We start from the raw sequence: 19,221 nt of genomic DNA on the forward strand, positions 1-19,221 counted from the left end.
GTTGCAGGTGCGCGCGCAGCGCTTGGGCCGCCACTAATGACGCGGTACATTTGAACGGCGACAGATATCAGAGAACCGAGATAACTATGCAAAAGCTATTTGCCGGTGATGGCGGGCGCACGCGAATAAAAGCATCGCCGTTTCAGAGCGTTTCGCAGATATTCGGACCGCTATCTCCTTTTATACTGTTCGATTGCGCTACCAGTGGCTCGCGTGCATTCAGGCAACCAACATGTGCGGCGACACACCGAACACCAGCGTCGTTCCACGTGTCTATGCGTACGCGCATAATATGTAGCTGTTCATCGTATCAGCATAGGTCTGCGTGCGTGCGTACACATACCTGAAATAATATTACAAACGGAGGTTATCCGCCGGCCACGCTGCCAGTGGTGGCGGCGGTCGTCGCGATGGGGATGCTGGCTATGGTGGTGGTGGCGTTGATGGCGTTGCTGATGCCACTGGTGGTAGCGTCGGCTGCGATAGTAACGCTGCCCATTGCTCCGCGGTGATCCCCCACTCAGCCAGCGCGGCGTAATCATTCACGCGATATTCCCGTTATTGCCATCACGGATTTAAATAATATTCCCGTTAACTGATTTTTTTAAGCAACTTCGTTATTTGTCGCTCGTCCATGCTGATTTATCAACCAAACTCTATTTTATATTCAGGATTATCTTCTGTTTATGTCCGTGATATGTTTAAACGTGAACAGATAGAAAATGTAAAATGACATTTATTTAGTTCTTTTATTCACTTATTTTAGTATTCATTCGTAATCTGTTTAGGTCTATTATCCTATTTTTTATCGTCTGTAGCAATCTAATTCGATTGTCTATTCAATTCTCTAATTTAATAACACTCTACGTAAATATGTATAAAATGTTATGCAACGTCTCAAATAGGAAAACTCTCCAAGTATCCATTCACCCGCCAGAGTTCGACTCTCTCATCACCTTTTCTACGTACTTTCATCAGTGGTCATGACTCTGCCATTTTCTCGAGGTTGGACAGCCTGGTAACTTTTATCGCAACGCCTTTCGCGTTTATAAGCGGGAATAAGGATCGAATGACGTTCTGGCGCGCTATGAAATTGAAATCCCGCGCGAAGTAGCCCTCTCTGGCTCCTGCCCGTCAAGGCTGACCCTGTCACCTCGGTTATGGATACTTACGCGAAGATAGCGTAGATCCGACGGTCTAAGTATAAAGTATATGTGTTTTTATATGTGTTGGACGTGCAATACGATGTGCGGAATGTATCCAGCCATTTGAATATCTCGTAAACGTATCACGTGATCTTGATGTAACTTAGCAAACGTTGAAAACAAACCTTATTGCGTATGTATGGACGATATGTACATATATATGGAGCTTACGTATCAGCTTATGCGCTCTGTAACAGTTGCATTGATAATCAACAAGCGATAGAAATTTGACTTTTAAATTTTAGCAATTTTTTGCAAAATAGCGCATCATACAGGATTGCCAATTCTTCTATGACCCAGATTTCGTTCCCATCGAATTCTGAATTTTTGCAAAGCTGAAATTGTCGTTGCAATGGAAGAAACTGCAAACGGATTGAATTTAATTAGAAAAATAGAAGGCGACGTTTAATTAAGAGATACAAGAGAACGCGACCAGGTAGATAATGGCGCTTTTAAAAAAGAAATCTGCAAATTGTTTTAGGAAGTAGAAGCAATGCTAGAATAATTGTACGAGGTTTCCAAAGGGAAATTTCCTTTAATATTACATAGCTGGGCGCCTTTCAATTGGGCATGGTATGTCATAAACTCCGATATCTCAAATTAAATTCGGAAAGTTCTCATCCTTTTAGTCTTATAAATATAATATTTATAAATCCGACAGGGTACATGACTCGATAACAAGGGGAGAAGGGAATATGTGACGGTTCTTACGAAACCATAAAAATTTTTCGCTATTTCAAGTTTGTAGAGGACGTGACAACGACGGAGATCGATTTTACTTCTTGTCATCTTCAATTTTGCCGTCTAGTGAGTTTATTTTTATGGGTTTGTTGAACAACTCTCTATGGAGGAATACATTCTCCTGATGATTATGGAGTACGTTTAACAACGGCAATGAATTCTTTATTCCTCGATTAACTTTCAGTTTGCTGATAGTAATTGGAAATTTGTAGAAGTTGATTAATTGTACGAATTAATTCCCGGAGATTTTCAAATGAAATTGGTAGCTAACCTAAATTGGTGTTCAATTGTCGATTGATCTACGCAAACAGGCGTTTAAATTGAGCATTTTATATCGAGTTGTATAAATTGGAACGTATTTAATTTATTGCGTGAGAAGGATGGACCAGTTCATCATGTGAATCACCGTTGTTTTGAACGTACTAATTTACTTTTGGGAATCCCTTTGTATCAACGTTGATTTTTTAACATTTTCAATACAACTTACGTGTGGTATCGAGCTCTGATCAAAATCAGTCAGCATGGGAGACTCTGTATGGAAAGATGTGGAAGTTTTGAAGAAACTGCGCGCGATTAAACCTCTCGTTGACAGCACATTGCGCTATTCTATCGACCATTCTCTCAACCAACTGCTTCCCATTTCACAGAACCCATTAAAATCCTTCGCAACTCGTATTAATTCAGTCGTGTCATTCCCAAACGACGACAAAATTACGATAACCTAGCCGTTAATTCTTTACATCCTCCACCTCCACCTCGAGAGGATGACCGTTTGAATATTAACTGGCCTCCATGCTACCCACCTAAATTCAAAATCCCCATCACGAAATCTACCGTTAATCGTTGGAAAGCTGTGCATGGAATGTACCCCCAGCGACGGCCGCGTGTCTACGGAAGCATCCACCGGATTTCGCATTTTGCTAAAACGGAAACGAGAACAGACTCGCAAGGCCGCATCTCCTACTTCAACGAACGAAGGCACGAAGACCCCACGGAGGTGGTTGGCTCTTATCTTCCTTGAACTCGACACTGGTCCGTTCATAAAGTCTGCAGGTTAAGCCTGCACAGATAGTTCGAGCGATATCCTGCTCTTTCGTCACATTCACGTTCTCTCGTTCTATCGAGTTTTCTCTCTCTCTCTCTCTGGAGCTTCTCCGCGTACGATGGCTTGTACCGGCTTGACCGAGGACGTATAATCCGCTGCACATACTGGCTACAACCCATTAGTTGCTCGCCCACCCCCCAAGTTAGCTGACGTCGACGTATCCAACCCTCTGGACGAGTCCACTCTCTCGCCACTCCTCTCCCCTTTAGCCGGTACCCTTAATAATGCATCCGGAAGATGCTTAATCGAGTCTCGCAACTCATTTGTGATTCGGTGGATGCGCTCCCGTAACTCTTCTCCTCCTACCAACCAACTCTTCCTCTCGTTCTCGTTCTCGTTCTCGTTCACGCTGCGAGTCCTCGCGGCACGTCGAGCTCCGCTGTCTTTTCGTCTACCCTTCCCCTTCTACTCTACCGTGTTCACTCTGTGCTGCACCCTCCATTGGTTCCTTCTCTGTTCGCGAACTCTGTTCTGTTCTCCTCGTTCCTCTAGTTCGGTTCTCTAGTTTTGCCGCTTCAGCTTCTTTCTCTTTCGCTGTTTTAGTAGGTTCTATTCTGCGTCCCGTTTTATCTTGGCCGATGCAATCCACGATCAAAGAGAACTTTTCGCTGGGCCAGTAGCTCCCGGCAGGTTACGGCTGCATCGACGAAAGCCTTGGAGAGTCCAGGGGAAATTGAATGACCGCGACTTGCCGTGAAGTTTCGATTCGTTGATTTAATCAGCTCGCTCTGGATGGCTCGCTTTCTCTGTCTCTTTCTTTTTGCTCTCACCGGTCGGCGGAGGTCGCGTGACCCTGGCCGGGCCAATTTGATTTCCAACGCGTCACTGCCAGGTGGAATTCTGTTACCGGTTTTTGCGAGCCGTGTAACACGAATTAGGTACCGAACCCGTTCCCAGATTACGATTGTTCGATGGACTCTTCTTCCAGAGGAGTTGTGGTTTCGAATGAAGTTTCCGTGTCGTAGCTGGTATTCCATTGATCGAGATGCTTTCACGAGCATGAAGATTCTTCAAAACGTTGAGAAAGCCTTCATAAGCTGGTCGAGCATTTTAAAAATGGGGATGAATTTTTTTTTATTTTTTTATTTTTTTTTTTTTTTTTTTTGATGCTTCAAGTTGAAAACGCCGGAACGTTCTTCTGTAATAGCTTTTTCACTTCAGTTAATCCCACGCTTGATGCGACGCCATAAGCAACGATGTATTTTGGAACTTTCATCGTACTTTCCTTTAACTTTCTTTCCGTTTCCCTTCTTCCTCTGTTCCATGTTTACTCCATTCCCCTTATACTTCCCACCCATTTCCTTTCATTCTTCTTCCTCTCCCTCTTTAATTTCTTTTATTCACCCTTGCCCAATAAACCCGCAGAATCCAATACGCTCTACTTCGAAGATTAGAATTTACTGTACGGATCGTTATACGATGAATAAACCGTCCATAAACTGTGCAAGAGACCCGCGACACCCATCCCACAAAAACCATAAAATCCTATTTCTCGCACCCTCCACGCCTTCCTATATACTCGTCATTAGATCTCCCCCGTAAAAATATCCTGAAAAAAGAAAAGGAAAAACAGGAAAAAAAGAACAAGTATCAAAAGTCGCGGAGATAATTAGCAGCGGTGAGTCGTAGATAACGAAGTGCACCGTATATACGAAGGTAATTATAGCCTCTCGTTATACGTTGTATAATAACGAGAAATGCTGTCGTTCTCTCTCTCTCTCTCTCTCTCTTTCTCTTTATCTATTTATCTATCTATCTATCTCTATCTCTATCTCTTTTTCTCCCGTATGCATTCATGTTTGTTCGTATCTATCGGAATGCAGCGATGTCATCCGCGTTAATTGGAGATGCCGCATAGGTGCATTATATCCGCGCCGCGACGCCACGATCAACCGCGAAGCGACGCGACGTTGCCCACCATTAATTTACAAAACGATGATTAGGGGACGGTCTGGCCGATGGTTCCGAATGGAATAAATCAAGTGGTGTTCATTCGGATTCGCCGACTCGTTAAAAGGAGAGAAACGATTCGAAAGAAAAGAAGGGGAAGAAAGAAAGAGAGAGAGAAAGAGAGATAAGGGAAGAAAAGAAAGGAAGGAAATTGGCCGATGAATATGCATAAACTGGAGGGCGAAGACACTTTTAACGATCGAGGCAAATTAGAACGTAGAGCCTTGTGAAAGTTACGTAATTTACCGGGTCCCTTGTAATTAGTGGCTCCCGGTGCAAGGCGAGGAATCCGTCGCGGCAGTGGTTTACTTTCACGGGCTACGTATCGTTGCAAGCATTAGGGCGCCGAAGGAATGCGCTAACGTTTACGTTAAACACCGAATTATACGCGCTGATGACCTTGCATCCGCGTAGATGGCATTCCACGATTCTGTCGCTTGATTTTTCAACTCCTTTAGATTATGACTGCGATCGTATGCTAATTAAGGTGTTGGCTTACCATAAGATACCGGACTACGTCCTTGTCTTCCATATTTCTATAATTTTTCCTGTTCACTTTTCACTTTCGCGTTTAGATAATTCAGTCAAGTGAATTGAAAGTGACAAACATTAAATTCTTACGAATATAATCAACTTTCTCTGTGCACTACGAAAAAATTATTAATTCAAGTTGTCGAAAGAACCAACACAAATAATTCCTTCAAATATATAATTCAGCTTAAAGCACATCGGACCACTCGTTCTATTAATCATTTAAACAAAAAGATCTAAACGAGGAAGTATATAAAAATTGTAGCTTCTAGATGAGAACTTGAAAATTAAAAGCACGTTAAAAAATTCAGAAACGGAGAATCGATTTCCTCGAGGTGGAGGTTTTACCGTTTCACGTTCGAATTCTATGCATTGGGGACATTTATGGAAATAACACGCGTGCACCCCTCGTGTTCTTTCCTCTTTCACCCCTTGCCGGTGCGCGGTCAATTTTCCAAAGTAATGTTTCCAGTCGAACGGGGACCCGGTTTCCGTGTAATTTAAACGAAATCATAAAAGTGCGAATTTCCAGCAAGCTAAAAAATCGCGGTAGGCGACGATGAATGACCGCCGTTTTACTTTCGTTATTTTCCAACCATTTCGCTCTACTGACGTCAAACGTCCACGCTGTTACAGCCCTGGTCTTTTTATCTGCAACCGATCTGTAACGTATAAAACATTGTTCGCTGTGCTGTTTGTGTTTCATCTATTTCGTTGCGGTTTGAATTGGAGTTGGGAAGGTTGCAAAGCTGTCTCACACGATTCAGACAATTTTTATACAGTGGCAAGTGTACAAATAGAAAACATTTTGGTTCGATAACGCGTGTGAAATCCCATGTAATATTTGTCTCTAGATTAATATTGATATTAATAACAGACGAATAAAGCAAAATTGGGGAAACTTTGAGAAATTGAAACACCAACGAGTAATAACAGCCACAGATTCTTGGATGAAACTACGTTTCCTTATCTATCTCATCGATATTATTGTTTCCTTGTAAGTACAAGAATTTCCTCCTTTTTCTCTCATTTCTTCCCCTTTTTTCCTCTTTCGCTTTTTCTTTATTTGTTTTGTAACGAGAAACGCGAAAGAAGAGAGGCATTTTTTATTGCAACTGAATAGAAATATCAGCCGGTTGAATCTGGAACGTGTTGCGCTCAATTTTTGAAGAGTTCCATTTTCACAGTAGGCGAATGCAAACCACCGGCGGGCCTCTCCAGCGATGCTTACCTCAAAGGATATTTTTTGATAGTTCCGAAATATTCACGGGAAAATAGTTCATCCGTTACCGCGGCAGTCGGACGAGAATGGCCGCGAGTTTTCATAAAGAGGACGCACGCCAGAGAGAAGGCTACGCTACGCGAAACAGAAAAACTTTGAAACGCGTGTACGATTTCTTTTCGCGCGACGATAGAATTATTGACACGTGAAAAGTCCGTTAGCGAGCTAAAAAACATGGATATTACCATATGCATAGATATAGTAGTATTATTTTTACTTCTTTTTTTTCCATCTTCTCTTTTTCCTTTTTTTTCTTTTTTTTTTTTTAATTTATGACTCCAGCTATAGCGAACCTTTGAAGCAGTAATTGTTATCTAGAGAAGACTTCGTTTCCCATAAAGTATAGAAGTATTTTTGATACCATCTATAGAAGTGTACATCAATTTTTTTTTGTTTTTTTATATATATTTTTTCAATATCTACTGATTGGACTATTCAACACATAGACAATTTATGTTAGATTTATATTATTATATATTAGAGAATACTCCTCTGTTCTATACGCAATTTTATTCTTTCGTTCTCTTCTCTTTTCGAAATTTAAAGGGCCACATGAACTTGGAAGTCGATTTCTAGTCACCCCGTGCCATACATATGCGTAGAGTCCCCATAGAATAGCCGCATTTTTATGGCGACGCGTTTCCAGCGATTCATTAATTGCTGACCTTGTTAGCGTAGCATTGTGGAAGCGATGGCGGTCCCATGACGGTGCTTGGGCCGCACCCGCGAGACTCCCACCGACCAAGGGGACAAAGCCGAAGAACAGAGAGAGAACTCGATGCTTGGGATCGGTGGAAACGAACGAGGAACGAGAATCTCGCTTGGCATTGTCATGCATTCAGCCCTGGCACGTAATAATGCCTGCCCTCCTTTGTCGTTTATGCGCCCTCCTGTTTTCTGGTTCTCCCCGGTCACGATCGCACTGGCTACCATTGCCCCGTATACTCCGTGTTTCCCGGCGAACGATCCACCCTCGTTCAGATCAACAGAAGAAGCCTAAGAACTAGTTTCCCCTGGAATTCCAGAATTTTCTTCCAAAAATCTATGGTGCTTTCGCCTTTATTTTATCGTTGATACTGGAAGAATCTTGATATATGAAGATCTTTTTTCCGCGAGGAGATAAGAAAGAGAGAAAGAGTGTGTGTGTGTGTGTGTGCGTGCTTCTTAAATAAAATGTACCGACAAAGGTATTTTTGATGGAAGCTTCCTTCAGTACAGAATAGAACTTCGATAAATGAAATTTATATAATCGAGTCTTGATTGAACACTGAAATAAATTGTGTAAAAATAGCCTTTGCTGCAAGGTCCACAACTTTATGATTTAATTATTTCAATGACTTTAATGTAACAGATAGTATACTACAAATTTTGATATCTTTTCTCTTCTTAATGGAAAACGATATCAAAAATTCATCTTTATTTATCATTTTTTTTTTTTTTTTTTTGCAATAATAGAAGAAAGTATTATTTTATCGCGATTGTCATTACTTTGCCAGCCATCCGAAGAAGTACTCAATAAATACTATACGCTCGATGTATAGATACCATGAATTCGTGAACAGCCTGTACATTACGAAAGTTAGTAAAGAAAGGGCCGGTTTGGATACGTTTGGCCAAATTGTAGAAGAGTGTTTTATCGGCGATAAAGACGAAGAAGTGTCGTATTCCCGAGGAAGTTGAGCTTTCAGAGGCTGCGTATCAGCGTGAACGTTCGAAGTAGCTTCCTCTAGTGGGATGCAATATCGCCCGGTGGATTGCCGGGCATGATCGAAAGTTCTTGCAGTATTCCGAATTGTGTAACAACCGTCTACAGTCCGGATCCTATAGTTTGGTAATTGTCCTTCCGTGAGCAAGTTGTTTGAGATGTCCTCGAGTGAGGATCGCAGTCTGGGAAGCATGCAGATCGTGCAATTGATTCGTCTTTGCCGATCTCACAAAGCTCCGACGCCTTTTGTTAAAAGAGTCGCTACTATACGAACTAGTTACTATGAATTGATCGTTCGTTTATTATAAGAAGTTCGTTTATTATCGAAGATTTCATTCTGAAGAAACCTTTCGATTTCATTGATCCAATTAGCTTAGAGGTCCAAAGTTAAATTCATTGTCAGCTTTCAAACATTTGTTTCAAGTGGATAGAGATAGTAATTTTTCAATAAAAAACAAACAGAAAGACATTGGTATGGAGATCGAGATCGATAGCGGAAGTTAAAAAGATTTATTCAGTTTTTAAGAGATCGCATTTTATAACTTCCAATCCCATAACAGACTAATCCTCACTCGTCTCATCCTGATATACATCTAATCGAATCTAATCTAAAAATTCACCTGACTCAATCGTGTTCATCCTATCTCTCTTTAAAATCGTTTGAGTCAAATTAATGAATCGATATAGGAAAAATAAGCAACATAAGAGAGACGAAGACGTAGGAAACACGAAAACATGCATCTGAGTCTAATCTAAAACACGTTTCCTTCAATCATACGTCTCTTCTTCAAAATCATCCAAATGAAAGTAACAAATCGGAACAGGAAAAAGGCAATGCGAAATAAGAAAGACGAAAATGAAGAAAACACGACGGTACGAATGTTGGAGCGGCCGCGGCGTTCTGACGAGGGACAACTGGGCCAATCGATACCGCAGCGAGCGACGGTGGGTCGGGGGCGGATGAGAGAACGAGCGGCGGCAACGGTGGCGGCGGTTGTAGGCTGGTGAACGTTTGCAACGCGTACGATGAGGACCGTAGATTTTGGGGGGGTTGTAGGTGGCAGTAGGCAGCAGCAGGATGTTGCGGGGGTGTACTGCGTGTCGACGCTGGCGCGACGACTGTGATGGCGCCACCGTCGCCACTGGCTGCGTAGCGTGGCTGCCGCGCGATCAGCCTACTGCGCAGACTCGCGTCGCGGACCAGCGTTTTCCACCACAATGTTGTTGGACCTGTCGTTTTGGCCCGTGTTTCGATTGTTATTGATATCGTCGTGTCACCAAGAAAATTTCCATCGCGTCAATCGATTCACCGGTTGACGTTTCGTTCGTTTTCTCAGTTTATCTCCTTCTCTCTTCGTCCTGATTACACAGCCCGCCGGCTCGACCACGCGAGCAACCGCCACCTGGTCGCCGAGTGTTGCGTACGTATACAGCATCCCGTTAAGGCTTTCACTTCTATCATAACCTTAAAGTTCGACTCGAAAACCTCGCGCGAAAGTTCGAGTGCACCTCACGAGTGTATTGGCGATTTACAACACGAACACTGCTCTGATACATTGTGTGTGAGTGTGTAACCGCGCGTACATGTAAACAGTGCCGTCGGCAAAGCAGCCGAGAGCCGCGCGTCGATAGATCAGTTGGTTTGACAGCCACGTCGAAAATTAACCGCGTCGTGCGCGGACAAGGTGTGTCGAGGTAAGCTGGCGCCGATTTATCCAGAGTATCATCGAGATTATTATTTACATTGGACTACATACGACCGACTTACGTTTCGTTGAACTATGGGACGAAGGGTGAAAGGTAAACGACCGTTGTTTCGTTCAGCGATCGTCGTGTGACTTGTTTACGCGTTTTTGCCTCTCGTAGCTTGCAACTCGTTTTGACTTCGTTTGTCAAACCTGGAGTCTGGTATTGGGGGGAGGGAGATAAAATCGTGGCTTCCGTGGATTTAGATAAAGTGTTACGATTTGAAAACACGGACGAAACTATATACGGTGCAGGAAGTGGCGAATGGGCGGTCTCGCGACTGTTTGAGATGGAAGTGAGTAATAGCTGAGTAAAGTGACCGCTGTATTGGTTGTGATGATCATCGTACGGCCATAAACTGTCGCCCGAGTGATTCAATTGCTACCACAAGCTGACCCAGCAGCAACGATGCATCACTACTATACGCAAGAAGACATAGACCGTGTTGGTAAGTGGAAGTTGGGTTAGGTTAATGTTTACCAGTTTGCCTGCGAGCCATGCTTTTAAATTTAATGTAAAAAAGAAGATAAATTGTTGCATTTAGCAAAATTTGTTGTTTATTTTAGGCGAGGATAATTTATTTGTGTTTTCCTTTCCTTTTCAATTTTTATGTTTTAGTTGAATGTCTACATCGTAAGTTTGCATTGTATATTTATTTCTTTCTTTCTGTAAAGAACTTTATTTTATCTCTACGTTAACCTACAAATTACCTAATACTAAATAGAAAATCCAATAGACGTAATTCTACTTAGAAAGTATTTAACAGCATCCTAAGCTAAATGAAAAGTTTTTTTCAAAATAATATAGTTTTCCACCCAACTGCAATTTAACCTAAAAATTCACGAAAAATGGCAAGCTATCTAACATAAACCAATCTTTCATTTACAAAATATGAAAGTCAATAACAAAATTCTACAATCTAAATGGTTAACCAATCATACAAATAATTTACTATCGTTAGCGAATTCATAATTGCCCGGTGATCGTCGTTGAACGATCGATCGTACGTGACGAGGTTAGGTCAATGGGTCCACTTTTAACTTTGACCCAAAACTGCACCTGTTAAAGGTGATACGGGAGAGCAACGGGCGCTGTATCGAAACACCAGTAGCGAAATAGGTAACGTTGCTAATTATTCGGTGGAAAAAGCGCCAGCTGGAGAATTGTATACGATTACAAAGTTTGTCGGGCTGGGCTCCTTAAGCGATCCACGCCGTGGCGACATCGCCGATTTACAATGCAAATGCCGGACGTCGGGTAACTTCGTAGAATTATCGGTCAAATCGCAAATTTCATCCAGGCCCGGGGTTCCAGCTGTAAATTGTTCGTTCGCGTATTTACACGGAATTAAAGCCGCTCCTTCGAGACCGCTCAAATTACCTTACGACGTCATCTAATTTGCCGAGTTACGCCACGCCAGACGTATCGCGGTAAATGGAATTCGGCGATGCGATTGTCGTAGTTTTAGCTGCTTGCAACGGTGAACTATAGGGCTAATAGACGTTGCGGTAGTTGTTGCCGCTGTTTCTGCTACGAATATTGCCATGTTGTGGACTAATCCCTCAAGCGACACCGATCGACGCTCGATGATACGCCACCCTATATATTTCACTATTATTAAGTTAGAAGCAAAAAATTGTATCCCTTATGAAATAAATGCGTACTTAGCATTGCTTCCGAATAAGAACGAAACTACAGGAAGGGAGGTGCAGATTTCGAGACGCGAACCTCCCCTAATATTTTCGTCACGGTTATATTTTTTTTCTTGCGCCCCTCCGCTGCGGAAAAACACGCGCGCGGTATTCTTAACATTAACGCGCCTATTTGGGAAATGTATGCAGGTTAGATCCCAAGCGTACCGGCCACCCCTTGTACCCAGGATTATATTAGGTCCTTCAGGCTTTCCGCGCGAGTCTCCGACGGAATATAAATTGGTCTGGATACGATAGCGGCGAAATGAAGGAATGGAATAAAATTTGCAACGTCTTTTTCCGCGACAAGCGCATCGATTTCGTTTTCCAATCGAAGAATAAAAGATTCCCGCACTGGATCGAGTACATGCAAATCATCCTCCCAGTTTGTTCAAAACGATATTCCCGAGAAAATATCTTATTGTAGTCTCAATAAGATTTCGTTCAACAAGTAACAATAATATCTAACGATTAAATATTTTCGCCAAGTTAACGAGTCCTCAGCTAACCCCTGTATCTTACCCTACTTCACCAAACAGCAACCACTTAAGTAACCATCCCCTCGATCACTTCACGTAATCTACAAACTCTGGCCTTATCAGCCTACTCCAAATCCACAGTACCCCATTGATCCCCCCCGTGACATCAATCGAACCTCCGAAAAATCCCACCCATACAAACAGTCCACTGCCAATTGTCTCCACCACACCATACACATTCACCAAACGACCAGGCCCCGTGAAACGACGTATTCACGCGGAACGCCACTTGACTTCTTTATTCGGTCGCGTAAAGAATGTCGGCCGAATGGATCATGTCCAGGTTAGAAGCAGCGAAACAATAAGAAAAGGAGAACGAGCAGGACAGCGTCGCATTGTTCGCACCATGGTGGTCGTCGCACGTACGGGTTCCCCGTAACGCATTCTGCTTTAAGGCCACGCTGCTCGTAAGCAAATTAGAATGGCGCACGTGGCTCGCATAAGTCGGCTTCGTGTCTGCGTGCTCCGTGTGGGGCGCGTCGAGCTGGATTTGTAAGGCCACCTTCCTCCATTCCGCCTCTCGTAGCCGTGACGCCAATGGGCTTTTCTGCCCGTGTTCTTCTCGCCCAAAGGGCACGGACGCATCGGCAATTACGCCACTTTATTGCTAGGGTTACGTGTCGTGCATGGAATTAATGCAATCCGCCCAGGCTAGGGTGGCGCTCGCCCACGTTTTTTACTGCGTTTTCACCACGGCCGACGTTTTCTCCACGTCTCTGCGGCAATGGTCGCGAGTTTTATTCGAAGATTCTTCATGCGCGCCAGGCTAATTGAATTCGAAAGTATTAATTGCGCGCCACTTACCAACGCCTAGGTAATACATATTTAATGCGACGATTCTCGACCGAGGGAAACATTTTCTCTTTTTTCTCTGATTGATTGCGTGTGGTGGTAGGGTTTCAGTGGAATGCTTAGGATCACTGCCATTAAGGGACAATGTTAACGCAACACTTCGTTTGCTTTTATTTTCAATCAATTTACAATATGATAAACTATAGCTTGGTGATTCAACGGATTAAAAAGAATGCCTGAAATTTTCTAAATGGTTGTACGGTAATTCTTAACGAATTCTTTATTTTACAAATATTCTGGATAAGCAGAAAATCTACAAATACAAGACAGAAGAATTTAGCAATCACGGATCATGCGTTGATCATAAACTGTCCATGTTCACGAACACAGTAAATCGCGATATGTAAATATCTTACACGAATCTCATCGAAAGAAAAAAAAAAAAAAAAAAAGGAAGGAAGGAAAGGGGAATGAAAAACTTGACTGTGATGAAGCCATGATGCAACCGTGAAATCTACCACGGAAACCAGAACTGTAGTGGAAACGACGAGGCGAGTAAACAAAAATATCAGCGGGCGGATAAAAATGTAAATATCGACGTCGGGAAGGGTTGCGGAATTTTTATCTAAAATGAAATTACGGGGTGGAAGTGCTGGCTGCGTAAATACATTGTAGACGCAGCGCATCGCGTCGGTGGCGCACCCTCGCTCAATTTGAGTTTTATTTATATCCTCCTGGGGATAAAATGGGCATTGCTATCGCCGTGGCCGTCAATTGTGCTCTGTCATCCCTCGTTTCGGCTTTAGTCCGCGGGCTCTTGTCGTGCAGAAACGCGCCTCGGCGCAAACAAGTGTCTCCATAAGTGATCATCGTCCCCTTTAAATTGCAACCATCTCGTTCGTTCGCGTTTAATCGAGGACCAGAGAGAATTGAGATGACTGTCGCGGCACTAGTGTCGTTTTTCCTCATCTGGGAATTACCGAAGTGTGCGTGAATTAATTTTCTAATGAACGCGTTTAAGTTCACTATCGCGTTACCTACATTGTCACGTAATAATAGAATATTATTCAATTTCCGTGTCTGTTATTATTAATAAATGATATGAGTACTAATAAATACGTGATGTAATAATTAATAATACATACGTAAAATCAGATATTCTGTTACAGATAATAATTGTAAGTTGGTAGAAAATAGTGGATAATGGTTTGAAAAATTATGTTCACAGATTACTTAGATTAGAATTTCGTTTAATTTAATTTACATTAGGAGAATATATTGGTTTCAAACAGTTATTCTTGAGTATGACGTATACCGACCTAGTATTTTTATTTTTAGTAGTAAAATATCTTAGATGGAAATAATCTTATTTTAACTATCAATGAGCAGTAATAAAGATTTTAGAAATATTCACCATCGAAAGCGTTTCTCCTTACCGCCATGATAAAAGTAGAACAAACTACCGTTTATCCTTCGATAGTAGCGCAAGCGGACCACGATGAATCGAGCAAAGTTTCTATCGATCCTGCGAGACGGCTCCATCCCCCCATCTTTCTTCTCTTACTGCAAAATTTACATGGATCCTGCGAGAATCTAGGTTCGTTTCTTTCCACGCTTTCCTTGTTTTCCCACTCGAAAGTTTTTATAAGACGCACACACATTAAAGCGCGAGACGTCTGTCTGATTACCCACGAGGTCGCAACTGTTGAGAGTACTTGGAATACTTAAGAATATTACTATTACAAATTATAAATACCATCGTAGTTAGCAACAAGCAAACGTCGCAGATATTATCTCGATATAAAAAGGATTTGTAGCGGCACTCGACAACAAAACTTTCCAACTGTTTCATCGGTACGAGTATCACTGAAGCGTAAGCGCCGTCAGGCTTAATGAGCCGTCGATATCCCTATGATCCTTCCGCCGAATTTTTGAAACGAATGCGTACGTAGTGGGGATATTGAGGGGCGACAAAAAGAAACGAATCGGATGAAGAAAACAGTCGAGTTGTAACCGAGAAGTGAGAATCGTCAGTTGGAAACGAGAATTGTAATTGTATCAAACGATTGTTTGACTGCCACGGTGGTCATTGGTGACCGGAACGCTTGAACTTCTTGCAATTGTAAAAATTGAATGAAAATTGACAGTTAGGGCATTTTGAATATAAGCGATAAATAGAAGATACTTTGAAACAAAAAGTGTCCCATTGAACAATTAAACATTTTTATTAGAACATTAATAAAAAAAATGAGAATAAATTTTGCATCTAACGGTGCACTGTGTTTGCATCTATATCTTTGAGGGGTAATCTGCGAATATTATTAAAAACACACCTTAGAAAATAATCGTAAATGCTGCTTTATAGTCATTTAATTAAAGTTAGAAGTGTGCATATACCTTACTATTATATATAGAATGAGCAAATACCGTTTACTAATATCTTCTACAAGTTTCGATAATAATTCTGGACGTTTTGCTTACGACGAAATAACGAATGCAAATGGTTTGTTGAAATAAACGAAGCCTTGTTATGGTATGTCGCTATCAACTGTTACCAAGGAGCTACGTTGGTCACCCGTGACTACCAATAAGATAAACGGTCCATCGGGGAAGAATATTGTTTTACATCATCAATTTATTATTATTTTGCCATTATATGCTTTGAATAATAAAAATACTCCCGTGGCGTCCTGGGAGGAACATGTGATTTCGACGTGGCAGTCAGTGTTAATGAATATACTGTTAAACACCGCCGAGTATTTCTTTGGCACCCTACACGTCCTACACCAAAATCACCTCAGATTTATTTCAATAAATACAATGTTGCGTAGATATACATAATCTCCTATATTAAAATACTTATATAACTATGAAGTGCGGTGTATATATATAATGGACTTTTAATTAAAATTCAATTAAGAAAGTATATCTATAATCTGGCCTATTAAAAACGATCTATCTAAAATACATTATTCATAATCGACAATAGTGCACTATAACACAGCATGAAGTCGAATGAATTCCAGAAAGACCGTTTCCACGACAACGCCCAATTAACGTTTCCAAAGAAACCCCGTCACGAACGTTCATATAGGTTACCAAGCGACAATCGAGAATCCTTCAGCCATCGAATAAAGTGGTAAATATAATAGAAACTCGCTGGCAACTTTCTCCGTCTAACCTATATAATTCAGTATGGAGAGCGCGCGAGCGACACCAGCGAAGAGGACGCGGAAATCGCTAGAAAATATCGAAGCCCCGTTTCTCTAAAGCGCGCTTCGCACAATTTTTTTTTTTTTCACCCCGTTTTCAGCACGGTGTTTCAAACGTTGGAATATCTTCGCTGATGGAATTCGCGCTGATGAATGAAAATTGTTCGCCCCGGCCGTATTGAATTACCCGCCGCGGCCGGAGATCGATCTATGAGATTAACAGTTCGGATTAAAACAACAACCAACCTCGATCGAACAAAAAAAAAAAAAAAGGTGAAAAAAGGAGAAAAGAGCGAAAAAGAAAAAGAGAGGAACGGATGAAAAACGAAGGAAAAAAAGATATAGCGCGGAAAAAAATAACGCTTTGACGGATACGATTTATACAACGGCGAAACGAAATATTTAACGATTATATCGCTCCGTACGGAGCGTATTGTTCGCGCGTCGATTGCGCGCCGCTCCCGACCAACTCGATAGGCGGCTATATTATGCGCTTGATGGGATTCCGCTTCTCCTATAAAAGTCATCCTTCCCCGGGGGTAAATATAAACCACTTTCCCCGTGGAAACAATGCCGCGGGGTGAGAAAAAAAAAATACGACGTGTATTTTTACCGTCGCGTCGTCGTGTCTTCGTCGTACGTTCGCACGTTTCGTCCTACGATGTACCAAGTATTTAAAATGTATTAATTCCGTTTGCACGGAATTACGATACTCATAAGAGGGAATGTAATTTCACGTCGTGCTAAAGATTCGTAATGTGTTGCACACACCGTTAGCTAGATAAAGAACTTAAGAATTTGTTTTCAACCTGCAGTAATTAATTTCGATTAGCTTTAAACGAGATTGCAATCTATCTGTACACACTAAAGCAGCGACGATAATTGTCCGTGAGATTATGACTTGCTAACTAGTCCGACGAATCAGAGACTGACCACTATCCTGGCGTTTCCATGAAACAGCATAGATCGAAATTTAATCTTCGCGTGTATACCTGATCTACAGATAATTGTACACGTCGTTATTTCAGAATTCCCTGTATCGCTGAATTACAGTTCCAAAATGCTTGCCACTACGAGCTAACATTCTCCATAGTAATATTACCTACGCGTGCTATTCACGGCAGACCATCCTTCGCTTAATAACAAATTCCTCGTATTAAAAATTGTTGAAGTGATCGTCACTTCTGAGAAAACTCTACATCTGGTCTTCGATTTCTCAAGCGCCTAAGGTCTTCGAAAGCGCATAGACAAAAAGAATACGTCGAGGAAAGACCATAAGCGGTACACGTCCGACGTTGGTTTCGGCAGTTGTCTTTAGTCTCAGGGTAACTTTGCTAGCGAGAGGATCTGGATCGGCTTACATAGTACCATATATTTTGTATTTTACTATTCACAATATATATACTTTCAATACCTTGCAGTTTGCCCACGCATTTCTTTAATTCCATCCACTGAATAACCTTAACAAAAATATTATCAACTTCTTAAAAAATTACCTACAAATATACCACCTTTGGCTCGACTGACACAAAACACTGGTCGCGTGGTATGTAAACGTTTCAAGTGATAGCTAATTATTAATCGATGATATCCGAGTGATCGACAGCTGGCGGCGGAAGTAACGAACTCGCCCTTCCTATTTGTTGGGAACGATGAACAAGCAACGGGAACGGTTTAATGTGTAAAACTGCATTTAACTCGATTCCTGGGAAAATGGGTTGGCGCTAATAAGATTCATGCAGGACAAAAGCGGCCATGTAAAACAAGTTACGTGACGACCGTGACGCAAATGCGCGATTCGCCGGCAGCTGGCGCGACCAGAGGACGCTCGTTGCAATTTATCCGCGGCCGTACGCGAATTTCCCTCCTATATGTAATGCACACTGTTCGGCCCTAAAAGTAAATTCAGCACATCGATCCTTGCACTAGTAATTTTCTTTGTAATTCTACCGTATCGTTCCACCGTTTCTTTTTTCCCCTTTTTATCTAAAATATTAAATTTAACACAATTATATATATATAATATATATCTTTATAATATTTAATAACGCGAGAATATGTTTCATAGAAATATCGAAATACGTGATAGAGCTTGTAAAGTTAGGGTTGTATATAGCTATAGAGCGTAATCTAAATGGAGCTTTTAGAGTTTATTATCATTAATACCGCAACTGTATTATAGCATTTTGGAAAATGGTTACTAAGGGTGTATCATTCGAAGGCTCAAGAGTAGGGGAATTCAACGAGGTGAATTTTGATCAACCTCCCATTTAGAGGCTACAGATTACATAGCTTACATTATTTTCTTTTTACACAAAATTTATTTCTATGCATAGAATTATTATTAATTAATTATTACTAACTTTGGAGACAGATATAATTAAACTAGGCACTCGGTATATCTACGTTTCTCATTTATCGCGCTCTTCGCTGTTACATCGACGATCGGTGGAAATAATTCGGAGGATGGTGGACGTATTAAAACGATATCGACGCGTTAACCGGCCCGTTAAATCGTATAATCGTTTGTCTCCAACGCTAATTCACCGGTTGCTCGCGACTGCATTAACGAATCGCATCATTTACACGGACGTTGTTTAAACGACTTCTCGCTCGACTCATTACATTAATGATATTTTATTCCGGCGCGGTGTGGCTCGTTTGTTCCTGTTCAATTTTGAAATAGCTTGTGCTTTATGCAAGCGCCACCGTCGTGATTTTT

The 19,221-nt window shown here is 41.6% G+C and overlaps 1 protein-coding gene across 8 annotated transcripts in view; it reads left to right on the forward strand.

The window, feature by feature from the left end:
• Positions 1–19,221, forward strand: part of LOC132908869 (teneurin-a) — a 709,702-nt gene that overhangs the window by 431,236 nt on the left and 259,245 nt on the right. Inside the window, exon 1 of one of the 8 annotated variants that reach the window (XM_060963316.1) lies at positions 9,728–10,713. The exons of the other annotated variants lie outside the window; for them this stretch is intronic. Coding sequence (XP_060819299.1) covers positions 10,674–10,713 — 40 coding nt within the window. The 5' untranslated portion in view covers positions 9,728–10,673. Of the gene's footprint in view, positions 1–9,727; positions 10,714–19,221 lie in introns of those variants that run through there. 8 annotated transcript variants of the gene reach the window in all.

This window comes from Bombus pascuorum, chromosome 1, assembly GCF_905332965.1.
Source record: "Bombus pascuorum chromosome 1, iyBomPasc1.1, whole genome shotgun sequence".
Lineage (NCBI taxonomy): Eukaryota > Metazoa > Arthropoda > Insecta > Hymenoptera > Apidae > Bombus > Bombus pascuorum.